General features: G+C 42.3%; 1 protein-coding gene across 1 annotated transcript in view; it reads left to right on the forward strand.

Moving 5' to 3' along the window:
* ANKEF1 (ankyrin repeat and EF-hand domain containing 1) overlaps positions 1 to 26352 on the forward strand; it is a 301953-nt gene that overhangs the window by 99205 nt on the left and 176396 nt on the right. Inside the window, exon 5 of the mRNA XM_078647084.1 lies at positions 2963 to 3086. Coding sequence (XP_078503210.1) covers positions 2963 to 3086 — 124 coding nt within the window. The remainder of the gene's footprint in view (positions 1 to 2962; positions 3087 to 26352) is intronic.

The following is a 26352-nucleotide window of genomic DNA, read 5'->3' on the forward strand; positions in this document are numbered from 1 at the left end:
CATGATAATATTGCATGCGCTGGTATTCTCGGTGCCATTCCGGACACCATGGTCACCAAAGCTTACCCGACTACGGAGAGAGTTAAAAATATAATGGAGACAACTACTTCCCTTGCAAAAAGAAAGTCCACTTCAGTAAGAATGTTCAAGTCCCCCGAGGATCAAGTGTTGGCTGACTAATCTAAAGCCGGCATAGAATATAAAGTAAGTGAATAATATGCTGTTTTAAAACCTGCATTCTATATGATATTGTTTGTGCCAATGTCTCACTACCATTTACTCATGCAATTGCATTGTTGTTCTTCAATAAAAAGAGTTATAAAAGAAAGAATGTTCAAGTCAATGTTGGGAATGCTGTCCATTAATACCAAATTGTCATCTGCACATGAGACCTTTGCAGGAACAATTGGATGTACAATAGATACAGGTGCATGGATCATTTGACGACTTGATCAACATCACCCCTACAATGAAGCAAGCTTTGTCATGGTGGGGAAAAGAAGTCAATATCTCTCTTTTTCGAGGCATTACTACCATTCTTCATAATGACAACAGGCACTTCCCTGGAAGGTTGGGGGCTCATTTTAAGAAGCTGAAATCCACAGAAAATGGCCTGTTCATGAAGCACAAATGCATATCAATCTTCTAGAACTAAAGGCTGCCCAGAATGTGCAATTCATTTGTCCTGTTGAGAATGGACAACACTATCACCATGTTTTATCTCGCCAAATAAGGGGGGACGATATCAAAATGGCTCTTCTTGCAAGCTCAGTAAATATGGAAGTGGTTTCTAATGCACAGCATCTTTCTGCAAGTCGAGCATGTCACAGGAATAGACAACCAATGGGTCTCAGCAGAACAAGTCAATGCCTTGATTGAGAAATAAATAAGCCAAGAATGCTTCTTACTGTCCACAAGGATCACAGCATTTCATCAGGAACAATTCGACTTCATCTACTCAAACGGATAGATTTTTGAGATATGTGCAAATCATGCCCTGTATACCTTTCATAAATAGGTAGTGTGTCTCTTGGGGCCAGACCCAAAGTTAGTATAGTGTATGGCCCCAGTCGGACCAGTCAGGGCAAAACACTATTGTGCGTGCCCACAGTCGGTAGTCTGTGCTCGATTCGGGCTTCCGGCCTACCCCTTACTCTGCCGATCCGGACAGTAAGAGGCATGAAAATTTTGACCCTGGACTTATATTAATCAGAGACTAGATACATCATTATGTCTGTCACTAGCTCAAACTCACGTTTTTAATAATGACAAAATTACCCAAAAATGTAAATAGTTTTTGGATCCTATTAGTAATTTTTAACACACACAGCCTCCTCCTATTCTACTCACACCTGCACATCACATTCAACCCTCACTCCTCACGTCGTCTAAAAAAAAAACTTCCGGCAAAGACACCCCTGAGGGGCGCGTTGAGCATTGCAGCGCTGACACAAGAGGAGCTGCCCAATGATGAAACATGATGCCTCTCGGGGTGTGTGAGGGCCCTTGCTTCAAATGGGAGCACTCCCCTGTGCTCCCCTGGATTCACCACACTAGGAGACCTGGATCCCCCCATAGGAACTGCACACTCCTTGTTTTCATAGTCTATTTAAAGGGCGTGTGTGCTGGACCTTAAACAAGCACTAGTCCCTCCCTTTTTTGGTATTTATTCATCTTTATTAGACATGGGTCCTACATCAGAGCCGGTTGGAGGTAATGCAGCTTTATAAGTACATGGCATTTACTTTGAATTGCAGGGATAGATATCCAGCTCCACAATTCCATGACCATCCCAGATTCAAAAATCTGGGTGTTGTAAGTTTTCATAATTCTTCAGTAATCACATGTTGCAGTTTTCTGTAATGTCCTGCTAGCAAGCAGAAAGGTTTTCCAAAGTCCCAGAGGTATCCTTTGGAAACATCCAAAGGATATGTCACTAATTGTCCAGTTACCTTACCTTTCAAGCCTCCTCTATACTAGCAGTGCATATTCTTGGCTAACCCAACAATGTCCAGTTTTCCCATTTTCATGTACCATAAACACCTAACATAAGCATGTCCTATAAGGCACACTTAACACCTTTATAATTCCCTTGGTAGACAGTGCATGATGTATACCTGACTCCGGGTAGTCTGGCTCTAGCTCATGCTGCAAAGAAGATTACCTGAGATAAGAAGCAACAAACGTATTCTGTCTTTCTCACTCTTCTCCCCCTACCACACCAGCTTCCTGATGCCTCCTACTCTTGACTCTGTTAGGGCAGGGCAGCTTCCTCTTTCAGAGATACCAACCCACCATTAAGGAGGATCCAACTTCACTGCCTCAGATCCATGGACCCTGAAATCTTGTACTTTGTTGGACAATGCTTCTGGGGTACCAATGTTAAAGGAGTAGTCTCCAGGGGAGCGTCCTAATCCTTCCTCTAATAGAAAATATATGCAAAGTGGCATTGACAAAAAGAAATATAGGAGTTGGATGAGCTGGTGGGCAACATTGTAGGGTGCTGTAAGTAACGTGTTGCTCTGAAAAACACGTTGATGATTTCCAGTAAAATAATTCAATTAAAGTTTCGAAATTACATTTTCTTATTATGTTTTCGGGTTTGTCCCCAAGCGATTCAGCAAAGAATACCCGAGGTACCAGGTTGTGTCATTGATATCTTTTTCTATTCTATGCATACTTATGTGAGTTGGCACGATCACGGGTCAGCAGTATTGAGGGTGATTTTCCATCCCATTGTAACACGTTAAACATACTTGGTAAAAAACAGGCCATAGAGTTCCACCGGCATCTAAGTACACGTTAAAAAATATACTAAGAAGTGCTGTATCGCTGAATTCTTTACATTGTGTACGTTTGATGGTCGCACCTTTATCAACATGTTCTCATTTACAACAATGACCTATTTTCTCACCTATTTGCATTAGCTTACTTAAGGTATTTGTTTCCTGCCCTTTCATAGGTTTTGAAGGTTCTTGGTGCATACAAAGCAGACTTTTCAATTATTGCAATGGATGGAAACACAGCACTTCACCTTGCGGCCAACGGAGGTTTCGCTGAATGCGCCAGGTATATAGCCCAACGGGGTAAGTGACTGCTTTGATTAAATATGCCAAGATAGTATTTTGATTGTGTTATTCCTATTGTAATGCAGAGGGCTATATTAGCGACGGGTAATTGAACAACTTGTTTTTTTCGACTAATTATGGGGTCTGACCTAGGGCCATCATTGCCCGTGTACTGTTTTCTTAAAAATAATGTATATTCCTACTACTAATACATAGATTAGGGGTCTTTGAGTCAACCCTCTTATAGCTTTGCTTTGTTGCATTGTATGTCACATCCTGGATCAGCCCACAGACCTCCATGCATAGAATGGGGCAGTATGTCAGCCCCTTCAGCCACCGGCTTTGTTGCCATTCTAATTCACGTTTAGAATCAGCCATTTGATGTTTTGATTGTCAGGCTGTTGAGTGTCTGCATTTTGCTGCTTTATATCTACAATACTGATAGATAAAGAGATCTGTCACTGTTTACGACAACACTGCAAACCACTTTTCTAGAGGGCTCTTGTGTGCTGCACCTGTGGTTAGGAGGCAGTGGCCCAGTCACTAGCAGCACAATACGGACGCAGAGCATCAGTTGGATGCTTTCACTGCTGAAGGAGCAGGCTTAGGGTGTCAGAGTATTTCTACCCTGCCCCCCTCTCTTATTTGCTTCTATTTAAAAGCACCCACTCTAAGATGGCCGCTATACCTGTATAGGCTTTTCTACAAGACCATGGTTTCTGCCACTTTTGTTCTGGAATTGCATAACTCATTTGTTGATGCATACAATTCCTTTTTCTTTTTTGTCTTTTTCCCCGAAAATTTTTTCAGTTCTAAATGTGGCCCTTTGTACAGCATGCCTTCTTTCATACAATTGTTTTTTAATTTACTTTTATAGCTATATAAACAAACTTCACAATGTTATGCATTTTTACATTTGTGTTGGGTATCATGACACATTTCACATTACATTTGTACCCTGTAGAAGTAATATCTTTAACCTTTACACATTAACTGCTAGAGACAGTAAATTTGTACTAGTCACCCACAGGTATGACTGAGTATTTTCGGATATTTTGACATGTTTTTAACAACAAACGCACATGGCCAATATCCTGCTGTCTGTTCGTTTTGTGCAATAGGATTCAGCATATAGGAGCAGAGGTCACAGGTGGGGAGGATCCCAGGTGGTGGGGGAGGTCGAAAGGTGATGATGTTGGTGTGACCCATGCATTAGTTGATTGCATTAAAAAGGATATATAGTCTCGGGGGTTCTCTCATCATTGTTCTATGCTAGGGACTGGAGCATTGTATCCCAATGTGATTTTTAGCACATGTTCCATTTTTAGGTCTGGCGTTAACCAAGCCCTTTAGATTTTACTAAAATATGCATAAAATACATACATATAGGGGCTATCAACCACTTCTTCATCCATTGGTATGTTGTTGTGTCATTGTCATTTTGCTTCCTATCGCAACAGTGTATATCATGGGGCAATCGATTAGTCTACTTAGGCCACTGATTAATTTTACTTCGAGTGACTGCAGTTTGCTCGCTCACACTGAGCATATCGGTACACGAGCTAGTTCCCTTCAGTGCTAATGTTTTGTTTATACTTCATAATTGCGTTAGTGTTGCCTTTGTGTTAAGAGCCTGATGTGATAGCCGGATGCTTCGGATACATAGTCCATCTTTCTCCGATCCTGTCTCTCCCCCAGTGCAGTTGTAAATTCGCTTTGTAGTGTTTTGCTTTTCTGTATACTGCCATTTCACAGTTTACCAGTGTTAGAAATGGGGTAGCATGGTGCGGAGCGGGTAGGCTAATCTCCAGGGCATTATGTAAAGCATCCATGTGACACACAAAGGCGACACACAAGGCACACTACAAAAAGAGTCAACACCAGTTTTTTTGTTTTTTTTAATTGTTCTTTCACATCAAAACTGCAGAGAAAAACAGAGTAACCAATTCACAATTTCAACATTTTCCACTAGTGTTAGAGCAGAAAAAATAAAATACATCAAAGCAAAGCTATTACACCCAAATGACAATTGACAATTGACAATTCATTCCTCATAGTAATCCCTAAACACACTCCAAATTTTTATGCCCAGTCTTTTTTTCCTCAAGCCTTTGATAGAAAAAAGACCCCACTCCAAATTATATAAACTGAGCATTCTGGCCCGCCACTGATGGAAGTCCGGTGGTTTTTCCTGTAACCACTCCGTAGCTATGCACAGACGTGCTACAGTCATTGCAAAAAATATAAAATGACGATGCTGAAATAGTGGTTCCGGTATCCTATCCTTTGGAATTTTACAGAGTACCAACATTGCCGGAGTAATAACAACAGATGTTCTAAGCACCAAAGACAAAAACTGTTTGAGATCTACAATATAACCTTGAAGTTTAACACAACTATAAAAAATATGTATCACCCCAGCATCATTTTCCCCACACCGAAAACACTTGCCTTCATTTCCCCCGCCCCACTTTGTCATTCTTTTAGGAGTGTAGTATAGATCATGTAAGGTCTTAAAAAACTGGGCTTTCAAATTTGCAGACATTAAAGCCTCCTTAGATAATATTAAAAGCTCTTCAACCTCAATCTCTGGGTCTCCTACTAAATCTCTCCATTTTAGCTTTACTTTTTCTATATCATCATTCTTAACAGACAGTAATAATTGATATACCACTCCAATTTTAACAGACCTCCTGATTCCTTCAATGACTTTATTTTGCTCCAATTTCCCTCTTCGCCGATTTAAATAATCACGAATTTGTAAAAATGTAAAGAAAAAACTCCTAGGCAGCGAAAACTGAGCCATCATCTCCTCAAAGGATTTACAAATCCCTTCCTCCTTAATCATATCACCCAGGATCCTAATCCCTTTCCGCTGCCAAATTAAAGCCATTGTGTTAGAGAAGATACCTGGTAGAAGCCTATATGTGCTAAAGGGCGTGTAATACAATACTTTTCCTGTCCCCATTATTTTCCCAAACCATTTTCAAACCTTAAACGCCCCCAGCGCTACCTTAAACCGAGTCCATTTGTAGTAACTCCCGTCAATCTCTTTAACTAAAGGTTGCTTTGCAAATGCACCTAACTGAATGTCAAAAATATTCGGGGCATTAGCCACATCAGTTCCTGTCTCTCCAGTGATCAAAACCCTCATCCTCAAAAGAAAACAAGTTACATAATACAAATAAAAATCTGGGACCCCCAGTCCTCCCCTTGAATACGGTAAAGTCATGAGGTTCATTGCCCTTCTTGGTCTTCCTGGGCTCCACATACATTTCCCACATCTTGCCTGTAATGCCTGTATTTTATCTTTTGAGATTTCTAACGGTATAGACCTAAATAAGTATAGGACTTTTGGCAGCACATTCATTTTTAAGACATTTGACCGTCCAATAATGGTTAAAAATAGCCGCTCCCATCTATCCAGAGATTGCCTGATTTTGGCCATAAGCGTATTCCAGTTAACCTCCACTAATTCACTCATATTTGCCCTTAATTATATACCTAGGTATGTTGCCTCCTTTACTACCCTACAATCCTGCCATACTACAGTCTCAGAAAAAGAATTTGCGTTTTCGCCTCGTTCAATTTATATCCAGAGACCCTCCCAAAAACCTTCGCCAACCGCTCGATTTCTTTTATTGCAGTGCCGGGATTTACAGTTGTCACCGCAATATCATCGGCATAGGCAAAAACCGAAAAATAATATTCTTCAACTTTCTAGGGTGGGATCAAAACATTCCAAGTTAATTGCTCTATAAAAGGGTTAATATAAAGGGCAAACAAAAGAGGGGAGCAGGGGCATCCTTGACGTGTACCACGTGTAATTTTAACAGTATCCGAAACTAGGCCCATAACGGAAATCTTAGCCACAGGGTGTAGATATAAGGATTGAATTGCATAAATACATTTCTGACCAAAGCCCATTCTACTCATTAATTTCCACAAATACCCCCACTGTACTCGATCAAACGCTTTTTCCGCGTCAAGCAAGATCAGCGCAAGATCGTTCCTTTTCACAGCAGCTATGTCAAATAAAAAAATTACTTTGTTAACATGCTCTACCGTCCCTCTTTTTGGTATAAAACCATGTTGGTAGTATGAGACTAAAGAAGTCATACAGTGAGTTAGCCGGTTAGCTAATATTTTGGAGTAGATTTTATTATCCACATTTAGCAGTGATATCGGCCGGTAAGAGCCTACTAACTCTGGTTACTTGCCCTTTTTACAGAAAACTGCTATAGTCGCTTCAGCCCACGACCTGGGAGGGGAACTAAGCTGAGCAGCCTGCATAACTCCTAGTAGCTCCTCCTTAATATCATTATAAAATTGTGTGTATACCTCACTAGGTATCCTATCTGGACCGGCTGCTTTTCCAGTTGCAAGACTTTTCACAGCTTTTTCCACCTCCTCCCCCGTGATAGTACCTTCCAGCCATTGTGCAGCTGTTGGGTCTAATCTTTTTAAACCCTCCTCTAACATTACCACCCATTCTAGTCCATCAGCATCCACCCCTTCTGTTGGTCATTTAGTTCTGTATAGAACTGCTGAAAGATCTTGAGTATTTCCTGTGGATCCGTATGAGCCACCCCCGTAGAGTCCGTCATTTGCACAATATTTCTAGCTGATTCTTTTATTCGCAATTGTACCGCCAATTTTTTCCCTATTGCCTCACCGTACTCGTGCTTTTCCATCCTGGATGTTAAAAACCTCCTTGCGTTCTCTACACTCCAGAATCCCAACACTTTCGCTCTATCCTTTGCGACTATGTCCTCCAATTTACTCAAATCGTTCACCCCGCTGACTACCCCCTTCATCAATAATATTTCAGACTGAATTAGTTGCTGATATAGTCTATCCAACTCCTGTCTCGCCTTCCTTTGATTCAGAGATGAAAAGCTAATACATTCCCCACGGAACCCCGCTTTGAAAGTGTCCCAAATAATGGCCTGCGTGGCGGAGCCCTTATTTTCCTGAAAGAACAGCTTAATCCACTTCCTAATATGATCCCTAAAATCACTATTTACCACCAACTTCCTATCAAATGTGAAATTAAGCTGTCTAGGTCTAGAAAGCCCCGGACCTATCTCCAATACTATAGGAGAATGATCTGATGAAATCCTTGGGTGCACAGTAATTATCGCTCCTTCTAATGCAGAGGCCGGGGCGAAAAAATAATCAAGTCTGACCAATTTTTTGTGGGGGTAAGAATAAAATGTATACCCACTATCCTGTGGTCTTATATGCCCCCACACATCCACCAGCCCTTGGTCCTGCACTAGATTGTGTAGTGCTTTATATACTTTTGGCTTGCGCCCCCTATACTTAGCAAACCCATCTCTCAATGAACTATTGGTCAGATTGATGTTCATATCTCCGCAAAGCACTACGGGCTGAGGCCAGGTGGCTAATTCCAAATTCACTTCAGTTAGAACTTCCGGGTCGTCTAAATTTGCACCATAAATATTACATAAAGTCAGCTTTTTACCATCCACACAAAATTCTGCGATTGCCCATCTTCCTTTTTTATCACCTACCTAGCGTCCTTCCCGGTGTTACATTGTTACCCTTACACATAATAGCCACGCCGCGTATCAGACTAGACTGTCCGGTAGTGATCACTAATGAAAATCCAAGTTCTCTTAACACGTCTCTTTTTGACCATGGTATGTGAGTTTCCTGCAAACACAGTAGATGTGGTGCAATATATCTCAGCTCAGCTGCAACCTTATGTCTCTTTATAATATTGTTTAGCCCCGATACATTTAGTGAGCAGACCTTTAATCGTTTAGAAGCCATTTATCATATATGTAATATACCTAAACTTATTCAAAGCCATCACAGACATTTTTTTTTCATAACTCCATAAACAAAAAAGGGAAAAATATAGAATCAAGCAATCCCAATATATTGAAATATTAAAACTAAATAAGACTGTAGAATCCTCTATACTGTACTCTTTGCGCAGTTTGCTGTGTTCAAGAACATTTTTTCCCCCTTTTTCTCCCCACACCCCCCTTGTGCACCTCCCCTGATCCCCCAACCCTGACTCCCCCTCCCCTCCCTCTCCCCCTAACCCTTCATTGAGGCTTTAGGACTTATGGTCCTGTTGATGCGAGCTAGCTCCATCTACCTGCCTTCGCCCACGGGCATGTTATCCACTCAATGCAAAAAATCCCAAAAATCAATATTTAAACCGCTGCCATTCGAGAAGGAGCAGTGTGAAAGAGGAAGAAAATAGCCAGAATAACATATATTACTAGCCTAATGAAACATAGCCCATTTATAAGCCTCAGTTAGCGATTACTGCATATCATATCGAAAAATATCTTAACCATCACAAAAAAAATCCTATCCCATTACATATGTATATGTATCAATCCAATTACATTGTATCCATAAAGGCCTTAGCTGCCACAGCCGTCATAAAATAATGGGTACGTTCTCTGTACACAACTTTCATTTTAGCAGGAAACATCAAATAAGCTTGGTCCCCCTTAGATTGGAAGACTGAAATTAATTGTCTAAACTGCCATCTCAAATCAACAGATTGTTTACAAAGGTCAGGGCGTACGAAAAAGTCACAGTCAAGGGCACTAATTTTCTTGTCTGGTCGTGCTTTAGTGAAAACTTCCTCACGCGCCAGAAAACTATTAAATGCCACTAACATGGCTCTTGGTTTCTGATCCCGCTGATTTGTTCTGATGTTAAAAGGGAACCGATGTGCCCTCTCCACCTCCCGGTCCCAGTCCCATCTTGTAGACTCAGGGAATGACTTCTTCAAGAGCTCTATCATGAAGCCTCGGGGGTCTGACCCCTCCTTGCCCTCCAGAATCTGTAAAAACCTCAAATTGTTTCTTTGTGAGCGGTTTTCTAGCTCAGTAAGCTTCCAATTGATATCGTCCTTATTAGCGAGTTGTGCCTCCAAAGCTTTCTTCTGTTGCAGAAGCTCGTCCTCCAGAGTGGAAATACGGACTTCAGCTTCATTTGCTCTCTCCACAAACTCAGAATGTGATTTGGTCGAGCGCCTGACAGAGTTTTGCAACTTTTTGCACGAGTTCTGCACTCTCAAACTGTCCTGCCTATGCTCATCTCTATGCAGCATCATAGTCTTATATATTAGCCCAAGTGAAATTTCTTCAGCTTGCTCCTCTCCCACAAGAGACGCTACAGTGGTATCGCCGTCCCTTCCTTTTACTCCTTCTAGGTTATCTCCTTCCTGATTTAACCGCAGTCTGCGGACTGTTCCAGCGTCATAAGAGTCTGAGCCCTGATCTTCTGCTTCAAAACTACTATGGAGGCTCCCTTCTTCCATACTCATATATGTGGCATACTGTTGCGCAAGATCCTCAGCTGATGACACTGAGTGTTCTGACAAGGAGTAAAAATCAGCGGAGTCTGATTCAATAATATTGGAACCCGTGGGGTCATGTGAAGCCCCCCCTTGTGGTCCCTTCTTCCTAAGACTCTCTGTACTCTCTATATTCTTGAACTGGGTAGTGATTAAATTCGCATTTAAAGTCGCTGCTGTTTCTGGCTCTTTTTCCTGCGCACTCTCCCTATCCTACTCAATCTGTTCTTCAATCAGGTGAATGCCAGTCGATGCCTCTCCAGCAGACCCATTTGCAATATCTAATCCATTCATAGTTTCAGCCCCTTGTCTCCTTTATTCCGTGCAGTCTATAAGAGCTTCCATCCTCAGCCCGTCTTCTACCCGCTCAATCAATGCCTCCACAGTTTCAATAGGAGCAGAGTCTTTAACAGAGTCTTTAGCCAAAACAGACTTAGCAGCTTCTTTATTTTTCATGGTAAAAAATAGCTCTGGTATACCTTTAACGGGCTTTGCAGCCTCCGGCTCAGCCTTCTCCTTCGCTCGAGATACCGCCTTCCCTGCCTTGTCCGGCTCTTTGGCGCGTGACTCCCCACGGGCTGTAATCTTTGTTGCGCTTGGGGCTGGGGCTGAAGCAGAGCTTATCGTAGTTGGAGCCGTCGTTACTACCGCAGCTTCTGATTCATCCGGTACCTCTGAACCAGCGGATCCCTGCCCGCGCCCTCTCCGACCTTTAGGAGCCATCGCCCCTACTACTGTCCAACTCACAGCCTTTCCGAATGCCGAAACAGTCGAGACTGCCAAAACGCCAGTAGGAGCACGGGTGAACCAGGTGAGCCTCCTCATATGGACCCCCCACAACCTCCACTGCAGACTCCGCACTAGAGCTCCAGTCAAAGCTACAGCGAGAAAAGAGCACATTTAGGCTCCGAGGAAAGCTTTCCTTTTCAGCAAAAAAGTAAACCGCGTAAGTCCTTTAAGCGTATTCCTCAATACAGTGACCCTCAGCCGCCTGCACGTATCTCGGCAGCACCATGTCCGTGGGGTCCTGCTGGAGCAGCTTGCTCACGCGTCCAGCGTGGACGCCATTTTGCCTCCGACTTACAGCTTTTCTGTTTCAACCACTTCTTCATCCATTGGTCTGTCATTCTCATTTTGCTTCCTATCTCAACAGTGTATATCATGGGGCAATCGATTAGTCTACTTAGGCCACTGATTAATTTTACTTCGAGTGACTGCAGTTTGCTCGCTCACAATGAGCATATCGGTACACAAGCTAGTTCCCTTCAGTGCTAATGTTTTGTTTATACTTCATAATTGCGTTAGTGTTGCCTTTGTGTTAAGAGCCTGATGCGATAGCCGGATGCTTCGGATACATAGTTCATCTTTCTCCGATCCTGTCTCTCCCCCAGTGCAGTTGTAAATTCGCTTTGTAGTGTTTTGCTTTTCTGTATACTGCCATTTCACAGTTTACCAGTGTTAGAAATGGGGTAGCATGGTGCGGAGCGGGTAGGCTAAACTCCAGGGCATTATGTAAAGCATCCACGCGACACACACATGCGACACACAAGGCACACTACAAAAAGAGTCAACACCAGTTTGGGTGAAAAACAATATGTGTATTGTAAGATGACACTTAGAAAGTAATCACAGTTACAATTAACCTGTGCCAGCTGGCACTAGATAATTATTTATACGGGGACTATTTACAGGGACACCGGGTAAAGGAAAGTCTAACAACAAATGTATCACAGCCAGCAACTACTGGCAATGAACTGAACTAAGCTCAGAACATTAGCATGGGGCATAAACAGGTGAGCATATCCTGCATAACCTTAGGCACTCCACACTCCTTATCAGCATAGTTGCATTAGGCAGGACCCGTGGGTCAGGAAACACAGTATGTATAAAAATGGCATAAACACTCACATGAAAATCGAGCGATAGGTCGGAACATCTGCATGTAAGACCTCATGAGTCAAATGAAAATACATGTACAGTCCATCATGCCTAGCTTTAGCCACACCGCCCTAGACATAAGACATTATCATTTGGCGTAAAGTAGGAACCTGAAGCATTCTAACATTGCATCCGGCAGGAACATCGGCCATGGGCAGACCAAAAAACATTATTAGCGTTGATACCATTCACATAACCCAGGGGAGTGAATCACCAAATTAGCATGTGCATTAATATAGGAGCATGCGACAACGCATCAGAACACCAACAGCAATGAGTCCTATTCTCAGGTCTAAATCATGCTCCTTGAGCTTAAAACGTAGTCAGTAGAGCCCACTGATCGTCTAACACTACCACCCTGGGCAGGTATAACCCCCACTCTGGGACTCTCTAAATGAACCTGGCCTTAGGCATGAAGGTATCCTCCTCAGGCTTCTCCTTAGGGAGACAAGAGAAAGTTATGCATCAGTGTGTTAGCATAAGAGCATTAACAGGCAGGCCTAGGGCATCGTCACAACCTCTTTAGCATAAAGGCGTTAGGTCAGGCCGGAACATAAAGCATTACAACTCCAGGCTCAGGCATCAATCACCCTTGCCGTAGACCTGAAATGAAAACATCAGGATAGGCGTAAATCATGAACATAAAGCCTTGGGCATGTCATGGGGCATAAATAACCTTTCACAGAAACCTGTGGGCCTCAGGGCTTCATCATCAGTGTACGGGTCCTATGCATATGAAATGAAATGTGAGGACGGGGCCCATCCTCTCACTGTTCACATGGGGCGTCCCTCGAGGATCCCACGGCTAAGGTGGCTGCCCGTTGTCAAGTGGGGCAGCTGAGGAACAACAGGAGCCTCAGAACCAGGGGCAGGCACCAGCAATCTGCCCCGACACCCCCCCAACCACGGGAGGACTGAGCCCCTCTCACCGGGACTCTTCTTCTTTCCGCTGCAGGCTGGACGGCAGGCGCGGGGCTTCCCTTTCGAACACGGGAGCCCCGCCAGCAGCAGCACCTTCCTGTTGGCTCTCTTCGCTGTCGGACGTGCTACCCCTCCTCATCCGGGTCTGGAGCAGATCGGGGGGGGGGCTCTCTCTCTCCTGGAGCCCCCGCAGCGATGTCCGGGCGGCTCCGGGGGTAAACACCCTCTACAACGCAACTTTTACCACGCATTGCCTTTACAACGCAAACCATTACAACACATTGCGCTGGGGGGCGCTCTAGGATAGGGAATAGGTTTAATGTACTATCTAACACCTTCCCTACTATCCACGGGGACTGGAGTTGGAATAGTAAATTAAACAGTTCACTATCCAGCACCTAAAAGCACTATGCGTTGTAATGGTATGCGTTGTAAAAACCGCGTTGTAAAAGCATGCGATGTAAAAGCATGCGTTGTAATGTCATACATCCGGCTCCGGGTCTTCTGGCTGCCTTCAGACCCAGCACCCAATCCATGATCGGCTCTCGTGGGGGCGCGGCAGCCTCCGCCATGGCTGCGCAGCTTCCAAGGGGGCTGGGCATAGGAACCAATGAGGTGGTGGCTTCCGGTGGGCGCGGCCGCAGGAACCAATGGGTCTGTGACTGCCGCCAAATGCGGCCAATGACGTCGCCCTTGAGAAACGCTCCGGGGCCTACTGCGGCCTTTCCTCTACCCCGGCTTCAGGGGCGGCCGCTGGGTTTCTGAACGGCAGACGATCTCCTCGTAGAAGGCACCGGGGCCGCGGTGGTGACCTCCAGGCCCCAAGGCGCGATCAGCCGCAGTGGCCGACCGCAGCACACAAGAGGGAGGCGCAGGTAGCACCTCTGGTTTCACGGCTCCCAGGCCGCAGCGGTGATCTTCGGCAGGTGAGCGCTCCCTGGCACATCACTAGGAGACAGGTACCGGGCTGCAGCGGTGATTAGGGTCACACAGCGCTTCCTCGGGCACAGCGCCCACTCTCAGGTACCCGGCCAGTGGCGGTGATCTTGAACAGCCCGCGCTCCTCAGCGCGGCGGGGGCACAGGGGCGCACAGATTCTCGTGGGGCAGCGCTGGCTTCAGGTGGCAAGGTCCTCCAATGTAGCGCTTCAGGGACACAGCACCAGCAGGAGGGCAGCAGACACTTTCAGACTAGCACTTAGATAGCCCCGCGCTATTAGCAGGTGTCAATTCTCAGTCATAGGCAAGCAGCGCTTAGAGCACAGCTCTGGCAGCAACAGTTCTTCACAGCTCTGGGCAAAATAGCGCTTAGGAGATTACAGCACTTTAGTACCACAGCGCAGGGGGACACAGTTCTCTCAATATAGCTCTTGGGCAGAACAGCGCTGTAGGCCTCAGCTCCTCTTCCCCTGGCACCCTGAGTATAGCGCTTGCGATGTGTTCAGTCCCACCATGGGCTTCAGGGACGACAGGTAGCGCTCCTCACCTGCTTCTGGGCACAGTCAAAGGCACTCCTTGGCAGTCCGCGAAAGCGCTCTTCTTTTCCAGGCGCAAGGGAGCAGTCAGGGCCCTGGTGTAGCGCTCACGAGGCGCTAGGGCAGGAGAGCAGACCGGCAGTGATAGGCCTGGTCCGCAGTCAGTGGGTACTCATCAGTCCAGGGCAGCAGCTCCTTGGAACTATCATCCCCTGCAACGTGGCACTCCTTCTGGTACAATAAACTGTGGGGAAACCAACAGTTAAGGGATTGCACAGCGAAAGGACTGTATGTCTCAACACCGACTTTTAGTGAATTTTCAGACAATAGTCACAAATGCTCAAAGGCAGATACATGCTTCAAAACTTTTCGGTTTTAGTTCAAATTATCAGCAATGATTTCAAATACAATAAATTATAAACATCCTGCACATTGTGTTTGACAAGGATATAAACAAAACGATATGCTGTTGTATCATCATGCAAAAACATAAATCTATACATAAACAGATGACTCCGTATTGATATTGTTCATTTTTCAAAAGTCCCAATGCATTTCGGGTTATCTAAAGAACCCTTCGTCAGGGGAGTAGGTTCGAAGAATGTGATGGTCTTCACATGTTGAATGGCATCCACAGTAATCTAAAACGCAACAACATGCAGTAAATATACTGCATTACATGTAGGATTTGCACCCAAGTGTGTGACTCGACTGTGGTAATGATGAACAAAAGGAGGAAAGTGTGCTCAAGTGCATAGTAGCAGTAGAAACCGAAGTTTATAATATAGTGTGTTTAACAGAAGCCTCGAGTGTACGTACTAAAATGAAATGAGTGTCAAAAAATACCCAAGTTGAACCACAGAGATGAGGTGGATAAATTGATAAATGGGGCTTGCCTGAAAAGCTCGAAAGAGCTGCCGTTAGGTATGGTCTTTGAGTTGTAGCACAGTGCTCAAAAAAGTCTCGGGATCTATAAACAGTAACGTGACACGTAATGGGAGTGAAAGAATAGTCAATAATCAATATTGGAACATAAGTGGTAAAAGAAACATGAACTCGATGAGAGAATCTTACCCAAAGTGGGGCGAAGTTCGCATGCGTCAGAGCGCTGGCATTTCGTGGCGTCTGCTAGAAAAATTAATAACGCGCCGTTAGTAAACTGGCGCTCATTATGGTCAACGAAACGGTAAAAAAAGCACGGGTGTAGCTCTAACGTACCTGGAGTAGGAGAATGGAGATGCGAAACTAGCCGGAGCTTGGGAAAGCGGAAGTCGCGGATGTGAAGGAGATCCCAGAGTGCTGAGCGGTTTTAAAGGAGCAGTAACAGTGTAATGGAATTGATACCACAATCAAGGATGTGGAATAAAAAAGACTCGTGTTTCTCATGATATCCCGCAAAAGAACGTGTGGTGTCTCATAAAATGTGCTGTGCGACGAACATAAAACAAGGTTCAAATAAAATATGTGTAAACGAGAAAATGATAAAAGAATGTGAGTCAGGATTAAACAATGAGTGAACGAAGGATAAGGGTAGAGTCTAGACAAGAAAATTAAAGTACAAGGAAGAGAAGAAATGAGTGCAAATCCTGTACAATAAGAAGAAAAGTAGCTTCATTTTCATAGATATTATTACAAAAAGCATAACATTTCGTAATGGTCATTGAGCCCATTAGGGGCCAAGGTACATAATGTTTTTATCCAGTGGGTTTCTCTCCGGGCTAAGGCAGTGTTAATATCTATGCCTGTTTTTTTTTCAAGGCTTTCGAGAATTGTGTAACGTAATTGGGGTATGGTATGCCCTGCTGTGTCCCAGTGTGTTGCCAGTGGAGAGGTAGTGTTTTTATTCCTAATTCGGCTCTTGTGCTCTATGATGCGTGTCTTAATTTTCCTGCTTGTTCTGCCTACATACACGAGGCCACATGGGCATTTAATTGCATAAATGACTTGTTCAGTGTTACAATTAGATGTATGTTTAAGTTTTAGCTTGGCACCCGTTTGCGGGTGCATGAATGTGTCTCCTGGAATCACATTGCCGCATTGGCCACAGTTGTAGCACTTTGACATTCCCTTGAAAGTTCCCGTGGGTTGTTCATCCCGAGATTTCAACATTTCACGGAGATTTTTGGATCTTTGATGAGCAAATAGTGGAGGTTCAATAAAGATGTTTTTAAAGCCAGGTTCATTTTCAATAATTTCCCAACGTTTTCTGATTATTGTTTGGATGAGAGGTGCCTGAGTAGAGTTTTTTAACACAAATACTTCTTTTTTTGATGGTGTTTTGATGGAGGCTTGCAGTAAGTCCTTCCTGGATTTTTTTGCTGTTGTCTCTTCTGCTTGTTGCAGTATCTTCAGTGGATAACCTCTGGCAAGATATTTGTGTTTTTGAGCTTCAATGTTGCTTTTGCATGATTCTTCATCAGAAGTGATCCTTTTTATACGAGTGAACTGGGAAATGGGTAAATGTTTTTTCAATGAAAATGGATGTGCACTTTTGAAATGAAGTGCACTGTTTACATCTGTGGGTTTTGTGTAAACTGTTGTGCTCAATCCGGTCGATGTCTTTCGAATTTCAATGTCCAAAAAAGTTATTTTTTCTTCCTGTATGTTATATGTAAACTGTATTCTCAGGTTATGTGAGTTCAACTGTTTAATCGAATCTTCCAATAAATGTCTTTGGCCATTCCATAAGACTAGAATGTCGTCAATGTAACGGAAGATTGAGACTGCATTATTTTGCCAAATGGGGTTGGTCAGCACGTGTAGATGTTCAAAATGAATGTGTGGTCAGTGGCACCTAAGATAAGTGCCAGCTCCTTGAGCACAACCTATCGATATCAAAAAATTACGATTTGAACCAAAGTTGCATCAACTGTTGTTCATGTTTAATTCACATGATTTGAATATCATTCGTTAAACGATTTCATTCCAATGTATTATCCATTGAATCCATTATCATGTATGCATAATATCACCATTTCCCGATGCATTTCGGACCAACGGTCCTTCGTCAGGGGAATCCTGAAAAGACAATAATTCAATCTAAGTATTGTTCCCCGAGGTTCAATCCAAATAATTGAGTAAATATAGGTGCAAAATAAATGAATAAATTAAACAGTGCTAAAACGTTACAGTAATGGCGTATCCAAAAAAAAGTCGCGATGTTCAGTTGTCCAAGGTTCTTATTCTCATTAATGCGTGAATCCCAGTAATGTGCGGTTTATCAAACGACTGAGTCGAGCCTCGTGTAGTTATAGAAAACGCTCTAACTATTCACCAAAAATTCAACCACATTCATGCCCTGTGCTCGGTGTTTGTACAAATAACCCAGGGTGCTCTAAACGTGCAACTGAAAAAAGTTCAATGACTTACGAGAAAAGTAGAGTAAGAACCCGCGTCCCACTCGTGCGCCCTTCGCCGGTGCATGTAAACTAAGTCTTACGTGAAAGCGGAAGTATATGTAATGAAACCATAAACATGCAAAGTGGACTGAGCATGTGGAGGCCATCTTGTAGAGGTGTTGGAAGATGAGTGTGGTAGCCCACGAAAGTTAATCAACCACGTAGTGCGTGTGTCTATATGGTGAAAAATTAGTTCTGAGACATGGAAAGATGATTATGGTGAAGGCCTGTGGTGACAAACATCCAAGAACAAAAACATATAGATAAATAGTCTGAATACATGAAATAAATGAAATGAATATGCCAGCAAGTATCATCGTCCAAATAAGGTACTCTACAGGTAACATGTAAATTCCATCCGGTCATTGAGACCGGACGGTTTCATAGATTGGAGAAATTTTATCCAATGGTTTTCACGCTGTAATAAAAAGTCATTATTGTCTCTGCCATCCCGTTTACTGACCACTTCCACAGCAGCGAATCGCAGTTGACTGATGTTGTGTCTACTGTCTTTAAAGTGCGCGGCCAGGTTAGATTTAAGGTTCACTGTTCTTATATTACTCTTATGTTCATTCACTCTCAGTTTCAATTTTCGGGAGGTCTTGCCAGTATATACCAATCCACAAGGACATTTGATGATGTATATCACATTTTCAGTGTCACATATTGCATTTAATCTGAGTTTAATGTCAGTACCCTTCAGTGGATGTTTGATCACAGGACCTTTGATCATGTTGTTACAGTTTTTGCAGTTTAAACACGGTTGATTGCCTCTGTAAGTGGTTTCTGGAGGATGTCTAGGATTTTTGATGATTTCTTTAAGATTATTGCCTCTTTTGTAGGCAAACAAAGGTTGTTCATCAAAGATGCCATTAAAATCTTGTTCTCTACTGATAATCGGCCAATGTTTCAATATTGAGGCCTTGTATGACCTTGATGCTTCTGAATATTTGGATACGACCACAGGTCTTTTAGCATCACTTTTCTGTTTGATGGCAAGTGTATCTTGTCGTGTTAAACTGTCGCATCGTTCTTTGGCTTTGACCAAGATGTTTCTAGGATACCCTCTTTTTTCGAAACGTTCTAACATGTTTTCTGCTTGTATTTCATATTCGAATTTATCGGATACGATCCGTTTAACTCGAAGGAGCTGTGAAAAAGGAAGGTGATTCTTCAATGATCTCTGGTGATAGGAATTGTAATGAAGGATGTTGTTCTTATCTGTTCCTTTTCTATACAGATTGGTTTCCAAATGATCACCTGCTCTTGTTAGTCTGACATCAAGGAATGTGATAGTTTGTTGGTCAACTTCATGGGTGAACTGGATACGGTCATTGATGTTATTGAGATTTGTTAATGCCAATGTCAGAGACTCATGGTCTCCTTGCCATACGACGAAAATATCGTCTATATATCTCAGAAACATTTTGGCATGCATAATCCATGGAGTCTGGTTCAAGATATGATTGTTTTCAAAATATTGCATGAATGCATTGGCATATACAGGTGCTGCACAGTTGCCCATGGATGTCCCGGACAGCTGTGCGTACAGTTGATCATCCCAGGAAAAGTAACTCTGATATAAGGTGAAGTGCATCAACTGCATGATGAAAATTTGAAAATCATTGGCAAGATCTTCAGAAGCATCAAGGTCATACAAGGCCTCAATATTGAAACATTGGCCGATTATCAGTAGAGAACAAGATTTTAATGGCATCTTTGATGAACAACCTTTGTTTGCCTACAAAAGAGGCAATAATCTTAAAGAAATCATCAAAAATCCTAGACATCCTCCAGAAACCACTTACAGAGGCAATCAACCGTGTTTAAACTGCAAAAACTGTAACAACATGATCAAAGGTCCTGTGATCAAACATCCACTGAAGGGTACTGACATTAAACTCAGATTAAATGCAACATGTGACACTGAAAATGTGATATACATCATCAAATGTCCTTGTGGATTGGTATATACTGGCAAGACCTCCCGAAAATTGAAACTGAGAGTGAATGAACATAAGAGTAATATAAGAACAGTGAACCTTAAATCTAACCTGGCCGCGCACTTTAAAGACAGTAGACACAACATCAGTCAACTGCGATTCGCTGCTGTGGAAGTGGTCAGTAAACGGGATGGCAGAGACAATAATGACTTTTTATTACAGCGTGAAAACCATTGGATAACATTTCTCCAATCTATGAAACCGTCCGGTCTCAATGACCGGATGGAATTTACATGTTACCTGTAGAGTACCTTATTTGGACGATGATACTTGCTGGCATATTCATTTCATTTATTTCATGTATTCAGACTATTTATCTATATGTTTTTGTTCTTGGATGTTTGTCACCACAGGCCTTCACCATAATCATCTTTCCATGTCTCAGAACTAATTTTTCACCATATAGACACACGCACTACGTGGTTGATTAACTTTCGTGGGCTACCACACTCATCTTCCAACACCTCTACAAGATGGCCGCCACATGCTCAGTCCGCTTTGCATGTTTATGGTTTCATTACATATACTTCCGCTTTCACGTAAGACTTAGTTTGCATGCACCGGCGAAGGGCGCACGAGTGGGACGCGGGTTCTTACTCTACTTTTCTCGTAAGTCATTGAACTTTTTTCAGTTGCACGTTTAGAGCACCCTGGGTTATTTTTACAAACACCGAGCACAGGGCATGAATGTGGTTGAATTTTTGGTGAATAGTGAGAGCGTTTTCTATAACTACACGAGGCTCGACTCAGTCGTTTGATAAACCGCACATTACTGGGATTCACGCATTAATGAGAATAAGAACCTTGGACAACTGAACATCGCGACTTTTTTTGGATACGCCATTACTGTAACGTTTTAGCACTGTTTAATTTATTCATTTATTTTGCACCTATATTTACTCAATTATTTGGATTGAACCTCGGGGAACAATACTTAGATTGAATTATTGTCTTTTCAGGATTCCCCTGACGAAGGACCGTTGGTCCGAAATGCATCGGGAAATGGTGATATTATGCATACATGATAATGGATTCAATGGATAATACATTGGAATGAAATCGTTTAACGAATGATATTCAAATCATGTGAATTAAACATGAACAACAGTTGATGCAACTTTGGTTCAAATCGTAATTTTTTGATATCGATAGGTTGTGCTCAAGGAGCTGGCACTTATCTTAGGTGCCACTGACCACACATTGATTGCAACACCTTCCTGTCAGGGGGTGAAATCTTTGAGGCACACCACAGCTAATCATCCTAGTACAAGGAGGAGTGCGTGACCCGCAACACAATTGTGATGTTCAAAATGAGCCATGAAGGTGTTAGCATACGACGGGGCTCCGGGAAAGCCCATGGATGTACCCGTGTTCTGTAAAAAGAATTTTTTCTGCCAAACAAAATAACTGTGGTATAAAGAGAAATGTAATAATTCCAATAGAAAAATCGCTTGTTCAGGTGGTATGGTAGAGGCCAACAGTCTCCATTCCACTGCCTCTAGGCCTTCTTGATGTGCTATCGAGGTATATAAAGCCACAACATCTATTGTGCACAACAGAGTGTCATGGTGCACCAATTCTCCAATTGCGTCCAATTTTAAGAGACAGTCAGTAGTGTCTTTTATGTATGTTACCCAAGTTTGTACCAGTGGTTGAAGATGGTGGTCCACATAGTATCCAATGGCTTCATGTATAGAATTACATCCGGCCACTAAGGGCCTAAAAGGTTGTTTTAGTTTATCTTTATGCATCTTGGGAAGCATGTAGATGTGGGAGCTTTTGGCGTTTGATTGACTAAGAATTTTCCAGTGTTAGTGTCTATAGTTTCATCATCAACTGCTTTCGTGACTATAGCTGTTAACAAGTTGTTGAATTCATCAGTGGGGTCTTTGTCAAGTAACAGGTAGGTGTCTGTGTCCGATACACGTGTGTCCACGCTTGCGTTGTAGAATGTTGTATCCATGACCACTAGGGCTCCGCCCTTGTCGGCTGGTTGAAAAGTTATTGATGTGTCTTCTTGTAAATTCCTTAGAATTCTCCGCTCTTTATCCGTTAAGTTTGAGTTTACTGGTTTGGTGTACTTGATAGCTTCATGATCTTTTTTGACCAATAGTTCAAATGTGTCCAATGATTTATGAGTAATAGGAGACATAAACCTACTTTTTGGACGAAATTTCTTCATTTCATTGTTGGGCTCCTCTTGGTTGGGCAGTGTCGAGAAGAACCACTTAAGGCGTAGTTTGCGCATGAATGTAAATAGCGATGTTTCTGTTTCCAATTCATTAGAAGAATACGTGGGGACAAAGGATGTACCTTTGTTTAACACTTTGAATTGAGCTTGAGTAAGTTTTTTTTGTGATATGTTCACCACTATTGATTCTGTTTTTTCAAATTTCTCTGTGGTCTCCCTGCCTCTGGGGCCTTTTTTGTTGTTTTTTCCCCTTCGAGTGCGGGTTCTAATTGTGTTGTGACCTTGTCTGGAGGTACTTTCGTCAGTGGACCCGCCACTAAAAAAGGCGGTTGCTTGCTTGTTGTCGCTGTTTCACCTGCTGTTAGTGAGGTTTCTTCTACTGTAGCTGAGGTATGTTTGGGACGTTGCGTTGTCAAATCCTGATCGGGTACCAGACTCTCTTCGGAGGAGTTGGTGTTTGGTTTCTTGAAGAATCTTTTTTGTGCATAATTTTCCGCCCAAGAGTAGACCTCGTCTAATTTGTAGTCAATGGTGTCTCTACGAAACTTCCTGATCTTACGTTCGTGGACCTCTTTAGCATGTTTATCCAAGTTGATGTTAATATTCTCCAATACTTTATCCCAATCCTCAAATTCCATTTTTTGTGAGATTTCATCCTTAAGTTTATTGATGTCTTTTGATAAGTCTGTGAGTATAGTGGAAATTTCTTCGATGATTAATAATATTAAATCCAACGAACACTTATTCAGTATCGCGTACCAGCGAGACATGAAATCTTTGTTGAATTTAAACAACATAGGTTTTAGAGCGATTCGCAAGCCTCTTGGAATTCTTTTAACCTTGTGATACTCTATGAGAGTAGTGGCGTGGAGACGTTGGTTTATTTCTTTCTTCAATAGGTATTCCAATTGTCGTAGTTGTTGTGAAGTGTTTCCTGTGGATGTACCGAAGTCGCGTCCTTCTTTGATGAGAGAGTAAATTGATTCTGCTTCATCCGTGGTGTATGCTTTTGTAGTAGCCTGATTGGTAGTGAGATCTGCTATGTCTTGCCAAGACATCTCTATTGAGTTTTGAGGGTGCAATCCTGCTGTAGGGGGGGTCAAGTATAAATGCAATGAGGAGCGGTGCAGGTGCACACCTAGAGTGAAACGTTTTGATTATTCTATATTCAGAATTTAAACAAATTACTTCAAATGTAAGGAAAATTGCGTGCTAATCCCTGAAGATTGGGAAAGAGACCCTAATTTCCCATAATTAAGAATGGCAAAATAAACTGTGGGGAAACCAACAGTTAAGGGATTGCACAGCGAAAAGACTGTATGTCTCAACACGGACTTTTAGAGAATTTTCAGACAATAGTCACAAATGCTCAAAGGCAGATACATGCTTCAAAGCTTTTCGGTTTTAGTTCAAATTATCAGCAATGATTTCAAATACAATAAATTATAAACATCCTGCACATTGTGTTTGACAAGGATATAAACAAAACGATATGCTGTTGTATCATCATGCAAAAACATAAATCTATACATAAACAGATGACTCCGTATTGATATTGTTCATTATTCAAAAGTCCCAATGCATTTCGGGTTATCTAAAGAACCCTTCGTCAGGGGAGTAGGTTCGAAGAATGTGATGGTCTTCACATGTTGAATGGCATCCACAGTAATCTAAAACGCAACAACATGCAGTAAATATACTGCATTACATGTAGGATTTGCACCCAAGTAAGTGACTCGACTGTGGTAATGATGAACAAAAGGAGGAAAGTGTGATCAAGTGCATAGTAGCAGTAGGAACCGAAGTTTATAATATAGTGTGTTTAACAGAAGCCTCGAGTGTGCGTACTAAAATGAAATGAGTGTCAAAAAATACCCAAGTTGAACCACATTACTGTGGATGCCATTCAACATGTGAAGACCATCACATTCTTCGAACCTACTCCCCTGACGAAGGGTTCTTTAGATAACCCGTAATGCATTGGGACTTTTGAAAACTGTATGTTTATGTATAGATTTATGTTTTTGCATGATGATACAACAGCATATCGTTTTGTTTATATCCTTGTCAAACACAATGTGCAGGATGTTTATAATTTATTGTATTTGAAATCATTGCTGATAATTTGAACTAAAACCGAAAAGTTTTGAAGCATGTATCTGCCTTTGAGCATTTGTGACTATTGTCTGAAAATTCACTAAAAGTCCGTGTTGAGACATACAGTCCTTTTGCTGTGCAATCCCTTAACTGTTGGTTTCCCCACAGTTTATTTTGCCATTCTTAATTATGGGAAATTAGGGTCTCTTTCCCAATCTTCAGGGATTAGCACGCAATTTTCCATGCATTTGAAGTAATTTGTTTAAATTCTGAATATAGAATATTAAAAACGTTTCACTCTAGGTGTGCACCTGCACCACTCCTCATTGCATTTATACTTGACCCCCCCTACAGCAGGATTGCACCCTCAAAACTCAATAAAGATGTCTTGGCAAGACATAGCAGATCTTACTACCAATCAGGCTACTACAAAAGCATACACCACGGATGAAGCAGAATCAATTTACTCTCTCATCAAAGAAGGACGCGACTTCGGTACATCCACAGGAAACACTTCACAACAACTACGACAATTGGAATACCTATTGAAGAAATAAATAAACCAACGTCTCCACGCCACTACTCTCATAGAGTATCACAAGGTTAAAAGAATTCCAAGAGGCTTGCGAATCGCTCTAAAACCTATGTTGTTTAAATTCAACAAAGATTTCATGTCTCGCTGGTACGCGATACTGAATAAGTGTTCGTTGGATTTAATATTATTAATCATCGAAGAAATTTCCACTATACTCACAGACTTATCAAAAGACATCAATAAACTTAAGGATGAAATCTCACAAAAAATGGAATCTGAGGATTGCGATAAAGTATTGGAGAATATTAACATCAACTTGGATAAACATGCTAAAGAGGTCCACAAACGTAAGATCAGGAAGTTTCGTAGAGACACCATTGACTACAAATTAGACGAGTTCTACTCTTGGGCGGAAACTTATGCACAAAAAAGATTCTTCAAGAAACCAAACACCAACTCCTCCGAAGAGAGTCTGGTACCCGATCAGGATTTGACAACACAACGTCCCAAACATACCTCAGCTACAGTAGAAGAAACCTCACTAACAGCAGGTGAAACAGCGACAACAAGCAAGCAACGGCCTTTTTTAGTGGCGGGTCCACTGACGAAAGTACCTCCAGACAAGGTCACAACACAATTAGAACCCGCACTCGAAGGGGAAAAAACAACAAAAAAGGCCCCAGAGGCAGGGAGACCGCAGAGAAATTTGAAAAAACAGAATCAATAGTGATGAACATATCACAAAAAAAACTCACTCAAGCTGAATTCAAAGTGTTAAACAAAGGTACATCCTTTGTCCCCACGTATTCTTCTAATGAATTGGAAACAGAAACATCGCTATTTAAATTCATGCGCAAACTACGCCTTAAGTGGTTCTTCTCGACACTGCCCAACCAAGAGGAGCCCAACAATGAAATGAAGAAATTTCGTCCAAAAAGTAGGTTTATGTCTCCTATTACTCATAAATCATTGGACACATTTGAACTATTGGTCAAAAAAGATCTTGAAGCTATCAAGTACACCAAACCAGTAAACTCAAACTTAACGGATAAAGAGCAGAGAATTCTAAGGAATTTACAACAAGACACATCAATAACTTTTCAACCAGCCGACAAGGGCGGAGCCCTAGTGGTCATGGATACAACATTCTACAACGCAAGCGTGGACACACATGTATCGGACACGGACACCTACCTGTTACTTGACAAAGACCCCACTGATGAATTCAACAACTTGTTAACAGCTATAGTCACGAAACCAGTTGATGATGGGACTATAGACACTAACACTGGAAAATTCTTAGTCAATCAAACGCCAAAAGCTCCACACATCTACATGCTTCCCAATATGCATAAAGACCACCTTTTAGGCCCATA

The sequence above is a fragment of the Lissotriton helveticus genome, chromosome 6 (assembly GCF_964261635.1).
Source record: "Lissotriton helveticus chromosome 6, aLisHel1.1, whole genome shotgun sequence".
Classification (NCBI taxonomy): domain Eukaryota; kingdom Metazoa; phylum Chordata; class Amphibia; order Caudata; family Salamandridae; genus Lissotriton; species Lissotriton helveticus.